Raw genomic sequence first — 22240 nt, forward strand, 5'->3', positions numbered from 1 at the left:
AAATTTCATTGGACGAACCTTTACGCTGAACGTTTTACGGAAAGGGGGAAGACAATTTCCGCATTTTCCCCTTCCGACGGCAGCAGGTGCAAAAGCGTCTAGAAATGAAAACTATACATAAGAAAATGCACGACTTTTGACGGGTTGCGTTCTCCTTGTGTGGGAAGTGCTGTGTTTGTTACTCCTATATGCAGCACGATTCTGATTTATCTCCTTTTAAGCACATGTATTTTTGAAGTTATAAAATATTAAGAATGATTTTTCGGAGTATGCTATTAAATCTTAGATGTTCTATACGCGCTAAGGAGTCAAATACTTAGCGAAATTGACCTTCCACTGCACGATTCCGCTTATCTTCGCGTTGTTTTTTGCATAACACGTTTGACGTTTTCCATGTGTAGGAAAACCTTTCGTTAGAAAAAAGTTAAGTGCTTTGTTTTTGAAAAATTGAAATGGCCTTTGCATTTTTTAATTTTTTTTTTAAAATAACGGAATAATTGTAGACTGGGTATGGACAGTCTTGTACACTCTGTTTAAAATGTCTTTGACAGGTGAAATTTTTGCCCTCATTTTAATTCTGCTAGAAAACTCTAATAGATAGATCGATGAAACCAATTGCAACTATTATTTATTTTCCAATATCTTTCGTTATTTATCGGTTTCGTCCGCCAAAAATTAATAGTTTGGCGGGAACCGTCAAAACTCATTTTTGACAACTTTTTAAATATTGGTTCTACGGCACTGACTCGCGCGGTTTTGAATTCACAATGGTTGGTTCATATTTAGAAAGTAGAAAAATTATCCCTCTACAACCAACGGTTGAGAAGTTATCGCGTTTACAAACTTTCGTCGAAACTAGGAAACACCTAAAATGCATCATAGTCCAGTCAACGAATGCTCAAAAAAAGGTATAGAGGGAAATGTTGGGAACACAATTTTTGACTTGGTAACTTTGTTTGGACTAGTTAGGAGGTGAACATACCAAAAGTCCCCGCCCGTAGCCCTTGAGCCGGGGGGGGGGGGGGGAGGAGGGGGTTTGAAGGTCCCATTTTTCGGTTTTTCACTTATATCTCGGAAACTATGCGTTCTAGCGACATGGTCACTCTATACGCAATGAAAGCTGATTACATTTGCTACAGGTCTTACTCAGTCACGGATTTTGATATCTTGCATAGTTTTCGAGATATCCGCTCTTGAAAGTCTGTAATTTTGAAAAAAAAAATGTTTGCCTCACATTTTTTGCTCTTTTTGACCGGATAACCCTTCAACGATGCACCCAAAAACTAAATTCCGCCCATAAGGTTGCAGAGCATTAAATTCCCTTCAATAATATATATTACTTTACTATTTTATCTATTTTCCTTCCAATGTTAAAGCAATTTCAGTGTTGAGCGTGAAATCTGAAGTTTTGCGAAAACTGCCGACTAATGAATCTTTCAATTTCTCACCATTCCCAGTCAACGTATTAACCAAAATATGCACCATTATGTACACATAGTGAGTACTGAACGTCTAAATAGCACAGATACTCATTTTAGAATATATACTAGTGGGGCCGCTGACCAGGCGACCAGCATCCTCACACTTAATTAAAGAAGACCTATAGACCATTTTAATGGGAAAATATGTTGCTATGACCAACGTTGTGCATATATGAGTGTCTATAAGGCATTGGGATAGTGACGAGAAGTGAAGTCACATTGGCTAGTTGGCTGATTTTGCCATCACCCCTCTCTTTACTGGCTTTTTAAAGGGAAACTATCCCCTTTTCACCAACTTTAGAAACATCAGGACTCTATGCAGTCACTTCCTCATCACATACAAAACACTTGCTGGTCATTTTGACAACACAACACTCATGACATCGTTAAATGTGACACCAAAACATCCCACTGAAACAAACAAAACAAACTATGACAAAAACAAACAAATGAGTGCCCAATTAGGTTATAACTAGCAGTAATTAAAGCACAAAAACAGTTTATTTTTGTGTAAAAATAACCTAACCATGTCACAAAATGCTAGCCGAAACGCTAAAACTATGAGACGCATTATCGTTGCGATCGCCATCTATTATTTATGTTAGATACAATTAATCTTCAATAAAACAGCTAAAAATAACTTAAATGAATTAAAATTTAGATTATTTACTTTCCAATGATGTATTATTTTATTATTTACTAGCTTTAATACCCGGGGTCTTAGTTTTAATGAATTAGATCTGATTTGTACGTAAGAAAGGTAAACGCTGTAGCAAAAACGCAACACGCGTAGCAAAAACGATAGCAAAAACGCAACACGTCCTGTACTTTGGGATTTTTAAGTACAGGACGTGTTGCGTTTTTGCTACAGCGTTTACCTTTCTTACGTACAAATCAGATCTAATTCATTAAAACTAAGACCCCGGGCGAGGCCGGGTATTAAAGCTAGTAAATAATAAAATAATACTTCATTGGAAGGTAAATAATCTAATTTTTAATTAATTTAAGTTATTTTTAGCTGTTTTATTGAAGATTTATTGTATCTAACATAAATAATAGACGGCAATCGCAACGATAATGCGTCTCATAGTTTTAGCGTTTCGGCTAGCATTTTGTGACATGGTTAGGTTATTTTTACACAAAAATAAACTGTTTTTGTGCTTTACTGCTAGTTATAACCTAATTGGGCACTCATTTGTTTGTTTTTGTCATAGTTTGTTTTGTTTGTTTCAGTGGGATGTTTTGGTGTCACATTTAACGATGTCATGAGTGTTGTGTCGTCAAAATGACCAGCAACTGTTTTGTATGTGATGAGGAAGTGACTGCATCGAGTCCTGATGTTTCTATAGTGGGTGAAAAAGGGGTCTTTTTGTTTGCTCGAAGACCTATTGGTACGAGTTATTAGTAAGTTTTTTAATATCTTCAAATTTGTTTAGGGTTTAGCTATTATGGACTAATCTACTTATTCGCGTATTTTATCATCCTAAGAATAAGTATGACAATTAGCTAAAATTATCACCTAACTGATTTTCACAGTTATTGCGCAATTAAAGTTTGGTTAAGCACAGAGCCCTCTAGTGTATAAATCAAGGCGAAATGCACCGCTACCAAGGACGATAATATACTGACTTGTCTGTTCGTTTGCATGTCCAGTTCAGAGCTGGGTGAAAGTGTCGTTGTCGAAAAAAAAGATCGGTAAGAACATTATCATTAGGACAATAGGAAGTGTCATACTAATTTTTTATGTTACTTATGATAGTAGATAGAATTTTGGATAGAAGTCACGACCTTCGCACGAGCCAACCTTAAGATTAGGACAATAAGTAACTTAATAAAAAGTATGACACTTCCTATTCACCCAATGCAAATTTTTTAATGATAGTCTGTTTCGCCAATGACAACGTAAACCATTACGTACCGGCGGACTGACAACTCTCCGAGAACTGCTCCTAGTATTTGGAGGAAGCCCGGAAAATCGCCGACGGTCGGCCGGCAGCCTTTTCAACGGACCAGCCAAGGCTTATTGAAAATTGAAATGCTTTCAAAAGTGTAAATAACGCTTACTTTTGGAAAATAATGATGAATTATTGAATTGGAAGATAAAAATAACTATTATAAACACTGGCTCCATTTCAGAAGTTAGTTATTTTCGAATTTCAAACCTAAACGCGTGTACGCTCGTATTTCTCGCCATCAAACTAACCAACTATTTTGCCAATGGAAAGAGTAGGAAGGGACGACTTTCCTGTTATAAAACTTCCTATTTCGCAATCACTCCACGACAGACTATCATTAACCGAATTCGTTCTGTGCCATACTTATGTTTGTTATGTTACTTATGCTATGGCCAAGAATTCAAGTGGACTCACTACTCCGGCGCTAAAAAATATGTAGAATTTGAAAATCAAGGCTAATATTAGCTCATTTCAAAAACACAACTCTCCTGAGTTTATCTAAGAAAACGTAAAACTATCTCCAGTTTTAACAGTTCTCTTTGGAGCCCAGAAGTTATGTTCCCGGGGCCCGGGCCCACTCTCATCGGGCCTGTCTCCACCGCAACATCCAGTATTGTAAAGACATTCTTAGTCAAACCCACCAAAAAATGCTATAACTCAATTATTAATATTTAAGGAAATAGAGCTTTTCAAAGTCGAAGTTTAAATAATAAATTTCTGCCTTGATCAGGGGACCGAAAAAAATTAACTTTTGGCATTTTGGTGACTTATTTTATTTGGCAGGATTGGAGAAGGTTGCATACTTAATAATGATCTATATACCAAAAAAATTCAAAGACTTAAAAAAGGGAACGTTTGGCATCTTATGTAACAGCGCGTGAATACTAAAATATCAATAAATAATTCTCAGTAATATCTATTTACTCCAAGTTTTAAATTTGTTGATACAAGGTATTCCCAAGAATTTATTTATTTATAATTTGTATATACTAAGTATAAATAAATACCGTGATATGTAAAAAAAACGTGTATGGAATCTTTACAAAAGTTATTCTTCAATAGTAGCACTCTTCGTCCGTAGATGGCGCCAAGGAGCCCGTACTAGAAGCTTTAAGATAAACCTATTAAATCTTTCAGCGCGCCGAGATCAGTTTCCGTTGTAGGTTATTTTCCGCGGATTGAACTTTTCACCTCTTCTCGTTTGTCGCGAATGTTTGAGGCTTGGGTTCGCTAGTCAATAGGAAAAAGCACCCTGCCCTAAACCAGGCGTAAGTCGACTAGTAAACCTCGGATATGGTCTTCCTAAATTTACGTAAGAGAAACCGATTTCTTTGGTCTAAAATATTGAAAACACCCCTTAGAAAGAGAGTGGAGGCAAAGTATATTTTCGGGGGCGAATAAATAAGAACCCTTTTACACTATAGCGTCTGGATATGTATAAACATTGCTTGCTGGGTATGGATATTTCACAGTTTTTTCACGGGCTTTTTCGCCCCGATCCGCCTAAGAGGGAACGACAAATCTAGGGTAAACCTTGCTTTGGTCGTAAAACTCAATTTATATTCTTCGCCTTCTAAATCTTATACTGTCGGGGCAAGTTAGATTTATACCGATACCCTCCACAATCGTCAATTAGTTTATTTCATTTTTTAAAGTGCTATTTTCAGAGTTTTGTTTATTCAGATTTCGCAATTCTCACCTCTCGCCAAGTTTATTTTAACCAAATCTTGGGTGTTTACTTAACGGTATATTTTTACTTGGAAACGGCGGAAATTACCAACTTAAAGGACTGCTTCTTATCACCCGCGAAAGACGTCATCTGTGAATGATCAGATGCTATTTCTTCGTTTTGAACGTTTTTTGAACTAATATTTCCATTTCCTTCATAAATACGAGATTAAAAATTACCAATTCACTATAAAATTCAAGTTTTTAAACGGAAGGATAGGCTTCCCTGCAAGTACCGGTTTCCTATTATTTACGTCATTTTCCGGTAGATGTTGATTTTGGTAGCTACTAGAGCGAGCCGGAAAAGAATGCTTAGTAGAAATACAGAGTGAAAATAGTAGTACAAAAATTCTTAAGCCTAATTTCCTAAGCCTAACTTCCAGATTTTGGACGCTATGGGTATAGCCATAAGTGTATAATATTTTTACATAAGTGTGACACTTCCTATTCTTCGCATGCAAAAGTTTTACTGACAAGGAGACTACCCGAGGTGGTTATCACCGATTTTGTTGAAACTCGGGGGTTAGGTAGACCTTATGGTAACATGAAAATTCGCAAAGGGAAAAGTTGCAATGGGCTTTAGTTTTCCTATGGCAACCCAAAATGTTTTTGACCTCTCCATTTAAAAAAGGATGGGATTTTCTAGGTTCGCCAAATTTTGTTAAAATTTAACCAAAATTTTTCAATTTTAGCCAAAATCATTGATCAATTTTACCCAAAATAGGTCAAATTAATCTTTTTGGGTATGTTTTGAAAATAATTTTTTTTCAAATTTTTTAAGTATAAGTACCCTGTGAAACCGAGAAAATCCCATGCTTTTTTAAATGGAGATTTTTTGTTTTGAGAGATCAAAAACATTTTCGAATTCTTGGCATTAAAACATATTCTATAATGTACACCAATCACCAAATCCCAAAACTCGCCATGTGTCTCAGTTGACACTATCTCTTTGATTTATTTATTAAAATATATAATGATAAATATCTACAAGTTCTTATTTAACTATTTCGCTGATATTATTTGAAACATGTACCTTTGCAGGCTCCCGCTGATTTTTCAAAATTCGTTTCGGAAGAAACAATTTTGCATTGTGAAATATTCTAAAACTCTTATACAATTAAAATATGGTTTTTATATAAAAAAAAATATAATTTTAAGGCTAATTTTTACATTTTACATCATTAGTCGCGGTAAATTTGGCAAGAAATACGTTCACACTGAAATGTGCCGGCGACGTAATTTCCTTAAAATCTGTACAACGTTTATAAAAATAATATTAAACTGAATTTAGACTTTGGTAATGCCATAAGTTAATGATACCGCTAAGTAGACAAATGGCTATGCTGCCTATGGCGGATATGCTTGTCCAAATCGACCTATGTCTCTCCGTACTGCGTATCAAAGTAGCCTTAACATACACTTGTAACTGCCGAAGCTGACGTTTCTTTTATCCCGTTTGGTGAGAGGCTAGCTTGAAGTTCCCCAAAAGAGATAAATTTCGGTATTCCCTTAGAAATTCGTTCCCCCCACAGAGGCAAAAGAACGTTTTTTTTGCTATTGGTTTATTTCTCTCAGCCCAATATAGTTTCATTCTCGACCGCACAGCGGCGCTGGGTCCGAGATATTTTTCAAATCTTTCATTTTCGCGGGAATCGGAGAGACAAGATTTGACATCACATTTTCTGGACAAAGATTCCACCTTGAAAGGGCATATTTGTCTACTTAGAGGTATCATTAACTTATGGTAATGCTAAAAGTAATCAATTCCCTAAAAATTTTAGTACGCTGATTACGGAGAGTGTGAAATCCCTCGCTATAGCGCCTATAGATTTTTAATATTTGGAAGAATTTCTGGAAGTTACCATATAATTATTCTTAGGCTAAGTTATGTTAATTCCACGTTAAGATTATATATGGGTGTCTATCAACTCTTTTTAGGTAATGACTGTTTGGATCTTGTTTATAAATCATATTTAATCACTACGCTTAGGCGATATTTTTGGCACGTTAAAATCGCGCCCTTACTAGATTCTGTCTAAGAAAATGAACTTTTAGAAACAGCCGTAAAAACGTGGTTTTCCTCCGATGAAATACAATCGAAAATCAGCGTCCCCAAATCCCTTATCGCAAATTGGGGATGAACACGTCAAATTTCTAAGAGTTTCCGCCATCTATGAGCGTCGGATAGTAATTGATCTACGATCGTTCTGGTACTTTATCTTCGATGTTGACCCCACCCAAACTCGAAAATCTCGGATCCTCGGGTAAATGTAACCAACGTAACAGCATCAAGTAGCTGAGCCCCTTAATCGAGCGTCGCGCTATCGCTAAAGTATAAAGCCGAAGCCATTATTAACTCTGATAACCTGTCATTATTACGCTCCGAAAAATGGAGTGATACTGTGATACAAATCTCCGGAGAGGTTTGCCGGTACATCATCTTCGCGGTTGCCCTTAACGACGCGACAAGGTGTTGACAAGGGCTACTCGATAATACGCCCCGAAAAACTCTTTGGAAATAATCTATTCGTAAGCCTTTGTCTCGAATCTTTAAACTCGTCATCAATATTTCCTTCTTCGGCTAAATAACGAACCGGGTTTAAGTTGGTCCTGGTTGAGGAATGCTTATTAATTACGTCTAACAAATTTGGAACTTCTTTCGAGGTCCTTAGTTCTTCGGGCGAGTCAACTTCCGTCTTTACTTCTATTATTTGATGGCAATTAGGACAACGCCGAAGCTTTTTATCATTAATTTTCCCGGGATGAATTAATTAATGATATTCGCGGGTTTATTCCCTCGCCGCGTCGTCGAAAGATTAATTATCATCTCTCGAAGACGATCGAACCTTTTTTCGCGCCAGCAGCGAGAAGATATATATAGCTATAGTTATATCCGGCAAAGGTATTGGGGTTAATACCGAATTCTCGATCCTCGAAGCCGCGGTATTAATTTGGACTCCAGAAAATTCAACGTAACTAATTGTTGGACTAAAATCGGAGATGAGAATCCCCAATATGACGATATATCTGAACATTTTTAAATTCGCGAAATGTGGCGAGTTTACGCTATATTCCGTTCGAATCTAGTAAAAGGGGGTTTCGATACATCCTATCCTCGACCATCCCAGGCCATCGTTCGGCCGTCGTACAGTCGGCAATTCAAACATTGGCGGTCGGCTCGAGTAATGTTTTCCGCGTTTCGAAGTAGTTGGGAATATTTCTGGCTTGATAGGGTCGACTGGGAGCTAATAACGAGCTACTAATTATCCGAATGGTGGCGTCCCTTATGATTAATGGACGGAGCCTTCTCACGGCCCCGTTTCGTTCGACAATCGATATTGAACGATTAGAACGAAGCCGTTCTCTTTACGCTCGCGTTACACCCTCCAACAACCGGATCGCGGATGGAAACGGACATCAACCGTACTTTCGCCCGTTCTCCTATCAATACTAGCGTCTCTCTGGAAACCCGAGCTCGCTCGCAGTCTTTACCTTTCCTTCCCGCTTCGACGGAACTGTCTAGTTCATCTCTCTCGGCCGTTAATGGTCACTCAAGGTCGTCTTTGTCGGCCACTATCTTTCCTTTTAATGACGCGTGTACGCCGGGAATCATCCTAGTATATGGCGCCCATTGGCCAGTTTGGCCCTAATATTAAGATTTCCCCTCTAACGCCTCGTAATTTCGAGCCAACGCGTATTAATTTAAATCGCCTCCCTGTTTCTAACGCGGAGCTTAACGACTTTTTAAGCATTATGGTCTCGAACCTCGATACGGATTGTAGTCGTATATCTTTTAGGGGTTTTATCTCGTTAATTTACGCGTAAATAAACCGCGAACACAGCGTATTCCACGATACCAACTTTCAGTGAAATTGTTCCACCCTTTAGCGCGAAATATCGTCGAAATTTTTATGGGGTGTATCGAATTTTAACTTAGCTAAAATACATTTATAATTTGGTTGAATTATTTTGCGAGCGAACTTCTAATCTAATCTTTGTAACGGATTTTGCAAACTTTTTAAATAATTTATAGTGGAATTTATATTACAAGTCGCGTTAACCTCTGGCAACTTTGAAAAGGTCATCCTAATAATATCGTACAGTAAAAATTTTACAGAAATTGCACTTAAAATTTTAAAAATTATCCACTTTTTCTAAATCTGGAACGTAATTATACCGCTTAAATTATCTCTTGATATATGCACTTGATTCGTCGAATGCAACAAGAATCTATTCGGTTTGACGGAGAATATGCAGCCACAACTATAGCCTTTGTTTCCATGATGTACCGGCATGTCTTACATTTCTTACCGGGAGAAAGGGCGGGAGTTTACGGGAAGAAAGTTGAAGTGGCGCGATTCGACCATGGTACTGCTCACATATTATTTTTGGACCTGGAAATATTGTTGGTAGTAAACATAGAGTCATCAGCTTCGAAAGAACAAAAAAAAAGATTATAAAGAATCTAGGAGGTTTATTTTATGATCAGTGAGCCGACTTTCAGAAATTAAACCCTTCCTTGGAGAAGTTCGGGATTAAGTCAAACGCAGAAACTGATTAATTACGCTCGGCGAAATCGCAAACAGATTCCAGCCACTCGCTTAAGCCCTCTGGTGTTTGCGAAAGTCGTGGCTAATTTGCTTTCGGATCTAGCCCCACCACCAAAAAACACAAATACTCCTTCACCAAAAAGGCAGCCCGGTTATACGAAATTCTTTTTGTAGTGACGGGTAATTCTAATTCCTTCGGGAATTGGAGCTTCTACTTTTCTCTGTTTTCTATGAAAATGCATCCTCGTAATTATTTCTCCGGCGCACCCATTAATGACAATAAACTTAGGATTTTCATTATTTTGCCCCTGTTCAAAAGGATTTATGTTGTTAGAACGAAACTTTTAACGTACGACACGTACCATTTTCCTTCCCTTTCAAATAATCTGTCATTATTAGTGGAAACACTTTCGGCTAGTGTTAAGCGTTTCTCAGCTTTGAAACGTACAAACGTTTTTACGCGCGTAGAGAAAATAAAAATTATTACGCGCGCTAGTGGAAAACAAGCTTACGAACTTACGAAGTCAAACTTTTGGCGCAAAGTGTAGCGCCAAAATACTTACACCGGAAACTATTGGTCAGTGTTTTTGTGAAGTGTAACTAAAGTGCTACACTTTTTGGGCTTTGGATCACCCTACTCGAACAAATTGGGAAAATCTACACTGACCATAGACATAGGAACTATACTTATATTTCCAATGTCTATGACACTGACGCGTTACTATGACGCAAAATGGCGGCTTTCTAAACAAGCATTTCACCGTTTCTTAAAGTGTGTTGCATTTTTAACGTATTAATACTCTAAGACTTTGATACTACAGATTCAAAAAAGGTAAATAAAGTGGTTTCATTTAATCTTAGGCCAGTTTTCGTAACTTTCTGTATTTCTAAAAGATATTAGACCTTAAGAAAAAATAGGCCTTGGCTATAATTACACGGGGTTTGGGGAAAATGAACTTTTCGCTTTAACTAGAAATTTGAACTACACTTTTCGTATTAGCGTTTGGCAGCCATTAGCTAAAGAACTTTTAATGGTACGCGATTACGCTCTTTAGAGGGTTATGATGGATCAAATAGAAGCTAGAAAAGGTTCATATTTGCATTTTATTATCATTTTATACACTGTTTTGCGTTTCCCCCGTGATAAAACGTCAGAGCAATACAGTTTGCATCCCTACGTCATAAATGACACAGTTCCAAGTATAGATATATACACCAAGATTAATTATGTAATTTGAGCAAGAATGAACCTTACAATGCCGCCATTTTGTTGGTGAAGATTTCTGAGTAAAATGCGAGGGTTAACAGTTTCAATCGTTTGTTTGCTAATTTTAATTATTTTCAAATGAATTTAGTTTTACGTTAAAATTGGTTAACTGCCTTGTTAAAAATTATTCGAGTAGTTCAATTGCCTAGTTTGATAAACTTTGCCAACTTCTTTTAGTAGATATTACTGTCATCATTTGCTATTTTATTTAAATAACCTGGATTTAAAATCTTATTTAGATTTGCTTAGGGCCCATAACGATATTAAATTAAAAATTTGAAAGCGTAAATCAAATTTTCGTACGTTCTGTCGTTTTGATGAGATTACCAACAAAATGGCTACCCATTTAGTAGCTACGCGCGAAATGGTTTGAGTTTTGATCTCCCCTCCCGGTTTAAGCATTTTTCTCAAATTTTACAATAGCAGACTCTAGGTCATTGGCGGTATCTCGGAAGAGCAGCGGCCGTAGCGCCATCTATACCCGTTTTCTTCGTGAATATTATTGTTGACCTCTCCGTTTGAATAGAATGACATTCCTGATTTTATTTTTGTTTAACTTACGGAAATTTTTAGATGCGAGTAAAGTGATAATTTACCGTAAATAGGGCAAATTTGGGTAAATTTAGATACATTTTGATATAAAAGCAATATTTATTCCAATCAAATTACTCTTTATTTTGAAGTTTGGAACCGATCAAAATTTGGAGAAGGTAATTACGTGAGTTACCCCTCACAGTCAAATTACATGGAGCGGCAACGCATCCCACCTCCAGGTTGCTACGCCCTGCATCGAAATATTCAAGGAATTATGTAGATAACGAGTCAATCGATAAGAATCCTAAAGTGATGATTTGAAAAGGTCATAGAATGAATAAAATTTTAGTAATTTTTGGAGCTTGTTACCGGAAATAGGGCCAAGTTAGAAGCGGGAAAACATTCTAACTGAATTTTTCCAAGTAATTTTGAGGACTTTTAAATTTTTAATTCTTACCTCGAACCTACCTTTGGTCCGAGTCTGTAGTCTTTTGTTAAACAAACTCGGAAGGGACGTCTCGAAGACGGTGCAGATAAGAGGAGAAAGGGGATCCTTGTAGCTGAAGGGTAATTTACCACCGTTTAATAGGGGAGCGCCAAGCCCCAAAGTAAATGTTCCGGAATAATTCGATTTTAATGACTTCTGTTAAAACCAGGGCTTTGACGATTAGCCCCCCGCCCCCCGTCTCGCTGGCTGAAGGAGAACTTTTTTGGTTTTATTTCTAGAAGGGATTTCTTTGGCATTTTAAGGGATCGTGCTTTCGAATAATCTGCTTCCCATCTCTTTCTTTCTCTTCGATTTCCTATCTGCTTGTCTTACTCTCTGTTGGCCGGCTCTGTGGACGTGTGACCGTTGGTGTTGGAGACAATGTCTGTTCTAGTCGGGGCCGGAAGTAGGTCAAAGGTTTGAGGTTGTGGTTCATTGCCATTTCTTATAGGAAAAGCCCAGAAACCTCTTTCACGAATGTCGACTTTTTTAGAGGTTAAGGGTTTTCCTTTTCGTCTCTCTAGGCTGCCCCAATTATTCGTACGAAGAACGTATTTAGGTTAACAAAGAACATGTATCCGAAACTATGTTTTCATGATTTCCCGAAGATATTCACCACCTACACCGAGAAAGAGAGAGTGAGTGATCGTAGTAGCTCGTCTTCCCCACTTACCGGCAGAAAAGGGGGAAATTACGCTACGAGGGGCGTGGATTTTCTTCCAGGAATCACTAGGCGAACCCACACATTCTCTGTTCGCCCGAATACTTTCTTGTTCGTACTTATTGCATTGAAAGAATTTTAATACTTGATTTATGTTTGAAAATTAATTTTGCTAATAATGTAGAGTTTGCGCGTGACTTATTCAGGAACAGGTCCTTTGTCAAGGGTTTGCTCTGTTTATTTATTCTGGGCCTGGTTTTTGAAGATCTAACGCCGCGTGGAAGCTAATATTTTCTAGCCTTTTTTGGTATTCATTTCCATTAAAATTTTATAAATTTTTTTCATTGAGAACTTGAAAAAAACTTTTCCCTAGCAGTTTTCCAACACAAAACACTTCGCGAAAGAGCTTTATTGGCTTTGCCATATATTTGCTAGTTTCGGGAGCAAACACGTACTCCGGATGGAGAGCAAACGCTATTGTGGCCAGTCCCGTTGCGCTCTAAGCGTTGACTTTGAATTCCAGTGATAGGCGAAGAAACGTGCACAAATTAGAGCCTATATAAAATTCGTATACACGGCGCTGTTCGCTTTTTCACGGCGACACGACTGTTTTAAAGGTTTACCCCCATTTCTCCCAATTCACATTTCTCCCAATCCCATTTCCCCCAATCCTATGTGTCCCAATCCCATTTGTCCCAAAATAGTTATCCCAAATCCCATTTGTCCCAAAATAGTTATTCCAAATCCCATTTGTCCCAAAATTACACTTGGTATAAACATGAATCTAAGTTTTATTTTAATATGCAAGTACATCAAATTTTGCCCAAATTATACTCTCAAGTGATAAAATGTTCACCACAATACTATGAATATGGTAAACCTAACCTAACCTAACCTAACCTTACCTAACCTAACCTAAAACCACGCAATTACCAAATATTTGGAAAATAATGATTGGGAGAAAGGGGAATCCATATTTTTGGGAATATTGATCGTTGGGAGAAATGGGAATCAATTTTTTTGGGAAACTTGATCGTTGGGAAAAATGGGAATACATATTTTTGGGTTAAATGAACTCCGGTTCGGAGAAATGGAATTGGGACAAATGGGACACCATGTTTTTGGGAGAACTGATAACTTTGGGAGAAGGTAAAATTGGGATAAATGGAAACATACCGTTTTAAACGAAAAAGGTTCGACTTTCCACGTTGCTCCTTTTTACACGCAATTCCCAAGGCATTTATTTGGGTGTACACTCTTAAAAAAAGGGTGTTTTAATGGTATATTAAGGGTGTAATATCTGTAAAAAAACACACTTTAATGTTAATTTAAACGCCCTAAAGGGATTTTTATCGTCCCAAATTAAAAACTTGAAAAGGTGTATAAAGGGTGTTATATTACCCCGTAAATTGAGTGATTTAACACCTGGTAAGGGTGTAGCTCCCTTAAGGCAGTAGTTTAGTACCCTAAAAGGAGTATTTTAACACTTTAAAGGGAGTATTGTCGCACCCTTAAGGCAGTAGTCTAGAGCCTTAAAGGGAGTAGTTAAAAACTTTAAAGGGAGTATTATAGAACCCTTAAGGGAGTATTGCAGAACCCTGAAGGGGGTAGTGTAACACCCTGAAGGGAGTCGTTTGGTACCCTTAAAGGAGTGGTCTTGTACCCTAGAGGGAGTAGATAATAACCCTGAAGGGAATACTTTTTTACAACAAACTGTTAACAAAGGAACCAAAACGGAGAACATAAGCACCCCAAACAGTGTAAATAAACACCCTAGCAGGAAAACTGCTTTTTAAGGTGTAGAATAACATCCTTTATAAACCTGTTAAGGTGCTAAATATGGGACATGAAAAAACTCTTAAAGGTTTGAAAATACACCCTTTTTTTAAGAGTGTACTGGGTCCATATACACTTTGTACAGTGTGGCCGATGCCACCGTATTCCACATAACTATCCAAGAATTATAGTCTTAGAAGGGTTCGGGATATCTTAATCGAGAGGAATTAATGTAGGTAGCCTGTTGTGAATGTTGTAGATCGGAGGCCCACAAAATGGTCATTTGCCCATTTTATTTCTTTTTGGTGATATTCGATTTTAAAGCTTCATACTTTTTTAAAATTAAGACCAACTTGGTTGAAAATTATATATTTGGTTGGTATTGATCATTTCTGAACTACGTTTTCGTTTGAATTAAGAAATTTTAATTTTAAGTGAGATTTCTGGTCATTTCGCAGTACCTTATAGCCCACGTACACACTATTGTGATATTGGAATTTCTTACCAATTAATACAGGCGCCATCTAACTCCAAAAAACATTTGCGTTTCGCTACCTTATTTACAAAAACAGGTAACTCGAAAAATTCGGTTTGTTTAAAAATTTATTTAAATTAAGGTGTTAGTGTTTCGATACCTTATTTCCAAAAACTGGTAACTCGAAAAATTCGGTTTGTTTAAAAATTTATTTAAATTAAGGTGTTAGTGTTTCGATACCTTATTTCCAAAAACAGATAACTCAAAAAATTCGGTTTGTCTAAAAATTTATTTAAAATAAGGTGTTAGTGTTTCGATACCTTATTTCCAAAAACGGATAACTCGAAAAATTCGGTTTGTCTAAAAATTTATTTAAATTAAGGTGTTAGTGTTTCGATACCTTATTTCCAAAAACAGATAACTCGAAAAATTCATTTTCGATAAAATTTGTTCGAATATAAATATAAAATTGAAAATATATTGAATACACCGGGGGGTTGTGTGTACTTAAATGTCCGTGACATCTTGTTTCTCGTTTCCTCGTGGCTCGAATGACTGATGAAGACGGGCAGATTTTCTTTAGTCGCTCTATGAGTTTCTCTCTCCGCTCGAGAGTTGACTTTTTGGAGTCGACTTTTTCTTCGCTGGAACCTGGCTGGCCGTGTAAGATCCCATATTTATTTTCTTTTATCCTTTTTGCTCCCGGAGTGAAAAATATTGGAGAATTTTATCCGTCTATTCCTTCGGGGTCTTTTCGAAGTCACGCCTCTTTCGCTCCCCCGTTCTATCCACCTCCTTCTTTTCTCCGTATCCAATTTATTTGTTGAAGTTTTTGCTTTTTTTCGAGTGGGCCACGGTCTAATTTGGGAAATTGGGGCGATATTAGAAGTATCTGCTTCAACTGAAAAGTGCGCCCAGGATAAAAAAAATGTTAAGGTGGCACTTTTGCGGCCAAAATCCCTGACCGCGGGCGGCGAAACCTAATTCGGAAAATTTATTTTTTCATACTTCAGGACACAATTTTTGGATATTTTGCCTGAACTACTTTAAAATCATTTTCTAAAGATTAACTCGTCATTGACGCTAACTTAATTTAATACTTTAATGGTCTTACCTTTATTTTAAATATTGCTTTAAGAACTATTTTGAATATTATTAAAAATTCTGGTAGTAGGCTCAAACACCTGGGCTCTTAGTTGGGAACACTTCTTCGTATAGGTGAAATATAATTTAAAAAGTACCCAGAAAAGATTTGCTACAGAAACACATTACTGCTTAAAATTTAATAAATCTTATTTTGTTTTCGAAATAAAAAGAAAAACCAAAATTCTTCTTTGAAATATTTTTTCTTTAATTTTGATATTTTTTTCTCGCGAGAGCGAAATATTTTTTTTACATATACAGAACTTATTTACAAAAGCGAATATTCTTAAACCGGGGTAAAAGAAGAAATTTCTATTAGAATTTTAAATCGCTTCCGAAGTGACGGTGTAACAGGCCCCGAGCGCATCAGACGATATCCTTTTAAAAGTATATTTCTTTGTACGCAAGAGGAAAGAATCATTAAAAAAATTGAGTGAGCCTTAGGCACAGAAAAGTTATATATGTATATATATATATATATTAAAGGCCAATCGTCCTTCACCGACCGAAACAAAACTTTCATATTTTTAATAATAATAATAATAATATTTGCGTTTGTCTCTCGTCTGATTTCGAATTCAGTTATTATCTAATTAGTTTTACTTTTGAAGTAAGATACGCCGAAAGTCACGAGTTTTTATTTCGGTTTTCTTTAAAATTGGAAAACAAAATTGGTACAAAGTTTTTATTTTCAGCTGGATTTTTGCAAGTTTAATAATATTAAAGAAATTAAACAACCAAAAAAGAAAGAAGATTTTTTTGCGTGACTTCGGGGCATCGAATAAACTTTACTGAATATAATAAACCTTGGAAAAGTAAATTTACGTTAAATTTATTTTTTAATTAACTGCGTATATTAATAAAACTAACACTAACAAATTTTAAAACCTTTTTTAACTTAACTAAGTTTGCTCTAGTTTAAAATGTAAGTTTTTCAGCGGTATTGCGCCGTTTCAATTAACATTTGTTAATTGAAATAGCTAATTCTAAACTTTTCCTGGACGTATTCTTTATGTATTTGTAATTAACTAGCTTTTCTCTTTTCATATTTTAAACTATTTAGTTTTTGTCTACCGTTTTCGATCTTTAATCATTTATTTTTATCACTTTTTTGAACGTAAATAATATATTTAACGTACAACACAGAACCGTAATAAATGACAATTACTTAACCGAAACTTGAGAATCATTTCCGATTTAACAAATAACATCGAACCATAAAATATACAAATTTTATATTTGTAGCGTAACTAGGCGAATAACTGTAATATCAATTTAAAAAAAAAGTTAATGTCATTTTCAACTCCGACATCAAACAAAGACAATTTTCAAAAAATTGACCATTCCGATTCCCGCACCTACTACTTTCCTACCCTACATCGAGACTAAATAAGTTCATTCCTGTAAAAACCAGTTATTATAGGTCAACTCGCGCTCAATACTGCCATAATACGTAGCTCTCTTAAAATCTTTAAAAAATGAAAAGGTTAAAAATATTGAGCATTTATTATTGTCAAATGTATTGGCGGTCGAGCGTTCGTCACATTGGTTTTCTTCTTTTGGTTTTAGCACGGTTGACGTTTGTTTACTTCCGCGGAAGGATACATCCGATACCGTCATATCTCCTTTAAGAATAACACTAAATACTGACCGAGTAGACGTATATAAAGATATCAAAAAAGGGACGCGTTCGAATTTAAAGAATCGTGTATAATTTTATAACGAATTTACGCAATTCGAAAAAGCAGGTCGCAAGTAGTGCGCCGTGCGGATAGATTTGATATAGATTTTGGTAATTAGTGATATATTTACTTTATCAATAATGTATTGGGAATACCAGAGAATATTTAGCCTTTGTTTTCAGAGAATCCCGGCAGATAGTCTTCTTCTACGGTATGTACCCGCCTACACGGAGAGAGACAGGGCGAGCTCGCGATCGTACCATAGTGTCTTCCAAACTTACCAGGAGAAAAAGGGTGTGGTTTTTCGTCCGGGTAATCTCGAGGCGAATAGAGCGCCGCGTTAATATTTTCTGTTAACCCGAGTACATTCTTGACGTTATATAAGTACGTCTTATATATATATATTTATAAACTTTGAACGTATTCTTTTTGTAACGAGAAGATGAAATTTGGAGTTGAGGCACCGAGTTTTAAAAACGCCGAGAGTTTCGCGAACGTCCTCTCGAATTTGTTCTTTCACTGACGAAGAACGAGTGAAAAATGTCTTGTCGCGGTTAATCCATGTCGACGTACACGAACCAGTAGACGGCGTTCAGCACCAAGAAGGAAGCCGGGAAGGTGATCCGGGAGAACTTGTCCACCGCGATAGCCCGCTCCCTTCTCTGTTGGGCGTTCGTCCCTCCGACGATCCGGGTCTTCGTGCCGTTTGGTATGCCTCCGCTTTCCTAAAATTCGGGTGAGATATACAAAATGGCGTAAATAATACAATATAGAAGATTTTTCCCAATACGTAGATGATAGGTCACTAGCAGCTCCAATAGGTTACAAATAGTCCCAATAGGTAAACATTATGGGTCACCAATAGCTCCAAAAAATAACCACTAGATCACGAACAACCCCAATAGACCTCTACGAATTGAAAAACTAACACCATAACGCCCATTAGATCACCAACAGCACCGGCCAATGGACCACCATTAAAACAACGATACCAATAGCCCTCCTATAGGTATACAATACCTCACCAATAGCTCTCATAGGTATACAATAGTTCAACAATAGCTCCCAATGATATACAATAGATCGCCAGTAGCTCTCATAGGTATTCAACAGATCACCAATAGCCCTCTTAGGTATACAATTGATCACCATTACGGCTGCCCCATGGCAAAACCTTATAACCACCAAATTTTTTAAAAATTAGATTTTTACGCATCAGTATTACTAAGGCATATACAAAAGTACTGTTAAAGTTTCAGGTAAAAGTCATAAATATTTAACTATTTATGACTTAAAAAATGGTTTTGGATTTTATAATTTTCGCATTAAAAACCACGTTAAAATCTTATAACTTAGGTTTTGAAAAAGTCAAATATCTCAAAATTACGATCGTGGTGGTTAAAAGGTTTTGCCATGGGACAGCCGATTAGCCCTCATAGGTATACAATAGATCACCATTAGCCCTCTTAGATATACAATAGATCACCAATAGCACTCATAGGTATACAATAGATCACCATTAGCCCTCTTAGATATACAATAGATCACCATTAGCCCTCATAGGTATACAAAAGATCACCATTAGCCCTCATAGGTATACAAAAGATCACCATTAGCCCTCATAGGTATACAAAAGATCACCATTAGCCCTCATAGGTATACAATAGATCACCATTAGCCCTCTTAGATATACAATAGATCACCATTAGCCCTCATAGGTATACAAAAGATCACCATTGACCCTCATAGGTATACAATAGATCACCATTAGCCCTCTTAGATATGCAATAGATCACCAATAGCACTCATAGGTATACAATAGATCACCATTAGCCCTCTTAGATATACAATAGATCACCATTAGCCCTCTTAGATATACAATAGATCACCATTAGCCCTCATAGGTATACAAAAGATCACCATTAGCCCTCATAGGTATACAAAAGATCACCATTAGCCCTCATAGGTATACAATAGATCACCATTAGCCCTCTTAGATATACAATAGATCACCATTAGCCCTCATAGGTATACAAAAGATCACCATTGACCCTCATAGGTATACAATAGATCACCATTAGCCCTCTTAGATATACAATAGATCACCAATAGCACTCATAGGTATACAATAGATCACCATTAGCCCTCTTAGATATACAATAGATCACCATTAGCCCTCTTAGATATACAATAGATCACCATTAGCCCTCATAGGTATACAAAAGATCACCATTAGCCCTCATAGGTATACAAAAGATCACCATTGACCCTCATAGGTATACAAAAGATCACCATTTATAGCCCTACACTGTTAAAAAAATTCGTTCAGAAGACGTTCAACATAGAACAGTCTGTTCAAAAATGAACGATAGCGTTCTAAAGGTATGTAACCGAGAACGGTGTGTTCAAGATATTTTATTTCGTTCAAATAAGAACGAATGCTCTTTCGCCCTCTGGAGGAAGGCTTGTAAACTACACAATAGAATAGATTCGTTCCAATAGCTAGGAGATCGTTCCCCTTAGAACAGGTTTTACACACAATCCTATATGGATTTCGTTGTATTGGTTTGTTGTCCATGTACTAATTAACATATAAGAGTGACACTTTCAACGTATGACCAAAAGTAACAAATAAGTGTGACACTATTTTGCGGAAAACTTCGTATGGCCAAAAGTAACAAACAAGATTAACATCCATAAAGTAATAAATGAGTGGTTTAGAGTGCGCTTTGTTATAGGTAGTTTTTTCGTACATTATTATGTTGTTTTAAGTTAGTGTACTGGTTGATTAAACTATTACTCGTAGTAATTTATTTACAGGGTGAGTTAGAACATGTTGTTATGAAGTTGTTTTTGTAGTTGTATGTACAGTGTGTTTGGAAATTTACAGAAGATTAAATTTCATTGTTGGAGCGTAGCTCCTTCACTAGCGACTCAAATGGCGTTAGGTCTGTAACGCTGTTTCTCAGAAACTACCTCACCTATTGAAAATAAACTTCACACTAATAACGATATAAATAACCTCCGTGTCCTAACGAATGGGAAAACGAAAAAGGGTCGTGAAAGGTCCGAATTTATAGGACACGGACCGTTTTTTTTTAAGTATATTTTTTTTTGATTGGCAAGGTAGACGAAATACGTTCGGAAATGTAATTGCCCAAGTTCCAGAATTCAAATTTACAGAAAATATTTCGTATTTTACTGCAATTTGGTTCGACGTTTTCAGCATAGAAATAAATTCTAAAATCGTAGGTTACCAGTTCTCGGCCTTTCGGCTGAGAATAGAATGTAATATCTTTTGCGCTATGAAAAGGTTTATTTGTTTTACGCATATCACTTTCGTGGTAGATATTTTAATCGTAATAAGATGGTTGTAGTTGAGGTTGGAACTAAATTCAAATAATCTAGTTTTAAGCCTGGTTTTCCTTTTCGGCGGGCAATTGGTTAGGTTAGGTAACTTTTATTAATTTAGCAAGATGAACCGCCGGCAGGAGACATGAGCTATAATTTTGGAAGCAATAAGTTTAGGTACTCTTTGTATTGGATAATGATAAAGCATTCCAAGTCGAACGAGAAAATGATCCACAGCGAACGACAAAGCGTTCCGCGGCGAAAGATAAAATGATCCACGGCGAACGACAAAGCGTTCCACCGCGAACGACAAAACGTTCTAATTTGAACAAAGAAGGTTTGTTCAATATAGAACATCTAAGTTCAATATTGAACCATCAACCATCGTTCTTTATCGAACGAATATCTTTTGTTCATTTTAGAACAAAATGGCGTTCTGCTACAGGGACAACCTTCTGAACGGCGATTTGTTTTGTTCAAATTAGAACAATTTTTTTTAACAGTGTATTAGGTATACAAATGATCACCAATAGCACTCATAGGTATACAATAGATCACCATTAGCCCTCTTAGATATACAATAATGACCATTAACCCTCTTAGATATACAATAGATCACCATTAGCCCTCTTAGATATACAAAATTATGTGTTCATAAAAGAGAACGTTAAACCAAATAAGCTTAGTATTCAATTTTAAACTCCTCATTGTATAAAGTATAAAGACGTCGAGGGGAATTAGGATTAGGGGACTAATAATTAATAAACCAGATGGTTACCAAAGAATTTAATCAAATAAAAACTAATTAATCTAGGCATGAAATAATTTTCAGGGGAATTTAATTTATTCAAGTTCGCATTTAAAATTTAATTTACCGGGATTTAAATTCCATATTAGCGTTCAGGAGCGCTAAAAATGAGCAAATTGTTGTGATAAGTTTAAACAAAGACCCTTAGAGACAATAACGGCTCTATTCACATAAGTGGAAAAATAAAAACTAAGTTAACATTTCGGTTATCAAATTCCTGATGGCAAGGTTGTCGGATTTAAATTAATTTGTTTTAAATCGTGATTGAAAAAATTATTTAAAAATTCACTGATTTAAATCACCTATTATACTTCAATGTACAAAAGTAGGCAATTCAGAGTT

The 22240-nt window shown here is 36.4% G+C and overlaps 1 protein-coding gene across 3 annotated transcripts in view; it reads right to left on the reverse strand.

The window, feature by feature from the left end:
• Window positions 1-17326: 17326 nt before the first annotated feature.
• Window positions 17327-22240, reverse strand: part of LOC149940928 (glycine receptor subunit alpha-2-like) — a 125662-nt gene continuing 120748 nt past the window's right edge. For all 3 annotated transcript variants that reach the window (XM_090177179.1, XM_090177180.1, XM_090177181.1), the window contains exon 9: window positions 17327-18464. In XM_090177179.1, coding sequence (XP_090033305.1) covers window positions 18294-18464 — 171 coding nt within the window. In that variant the 3' untranslated portion in view covers window positions 17327-18293. The remainder of the gene's footprint in view (window positions 18465-22240) is intronic.

The sequence above is a fragment of the Leiobunum rupestre genome, chromosome 6 (genome assembly GCF_980474605.1).
Source record: "Leiobunum rupestre chromosome 6, qqLeiRupe1.1.hap1, whole genome shotgun sequence".
In the NCBI taxonomy this organism is placed as follows: Eukaryota; Metazoa; Arthropoda; class Arachnida; order Opiliones; family Sclerosomatidae; genus Leiobunum; species Leiobunum rupestre.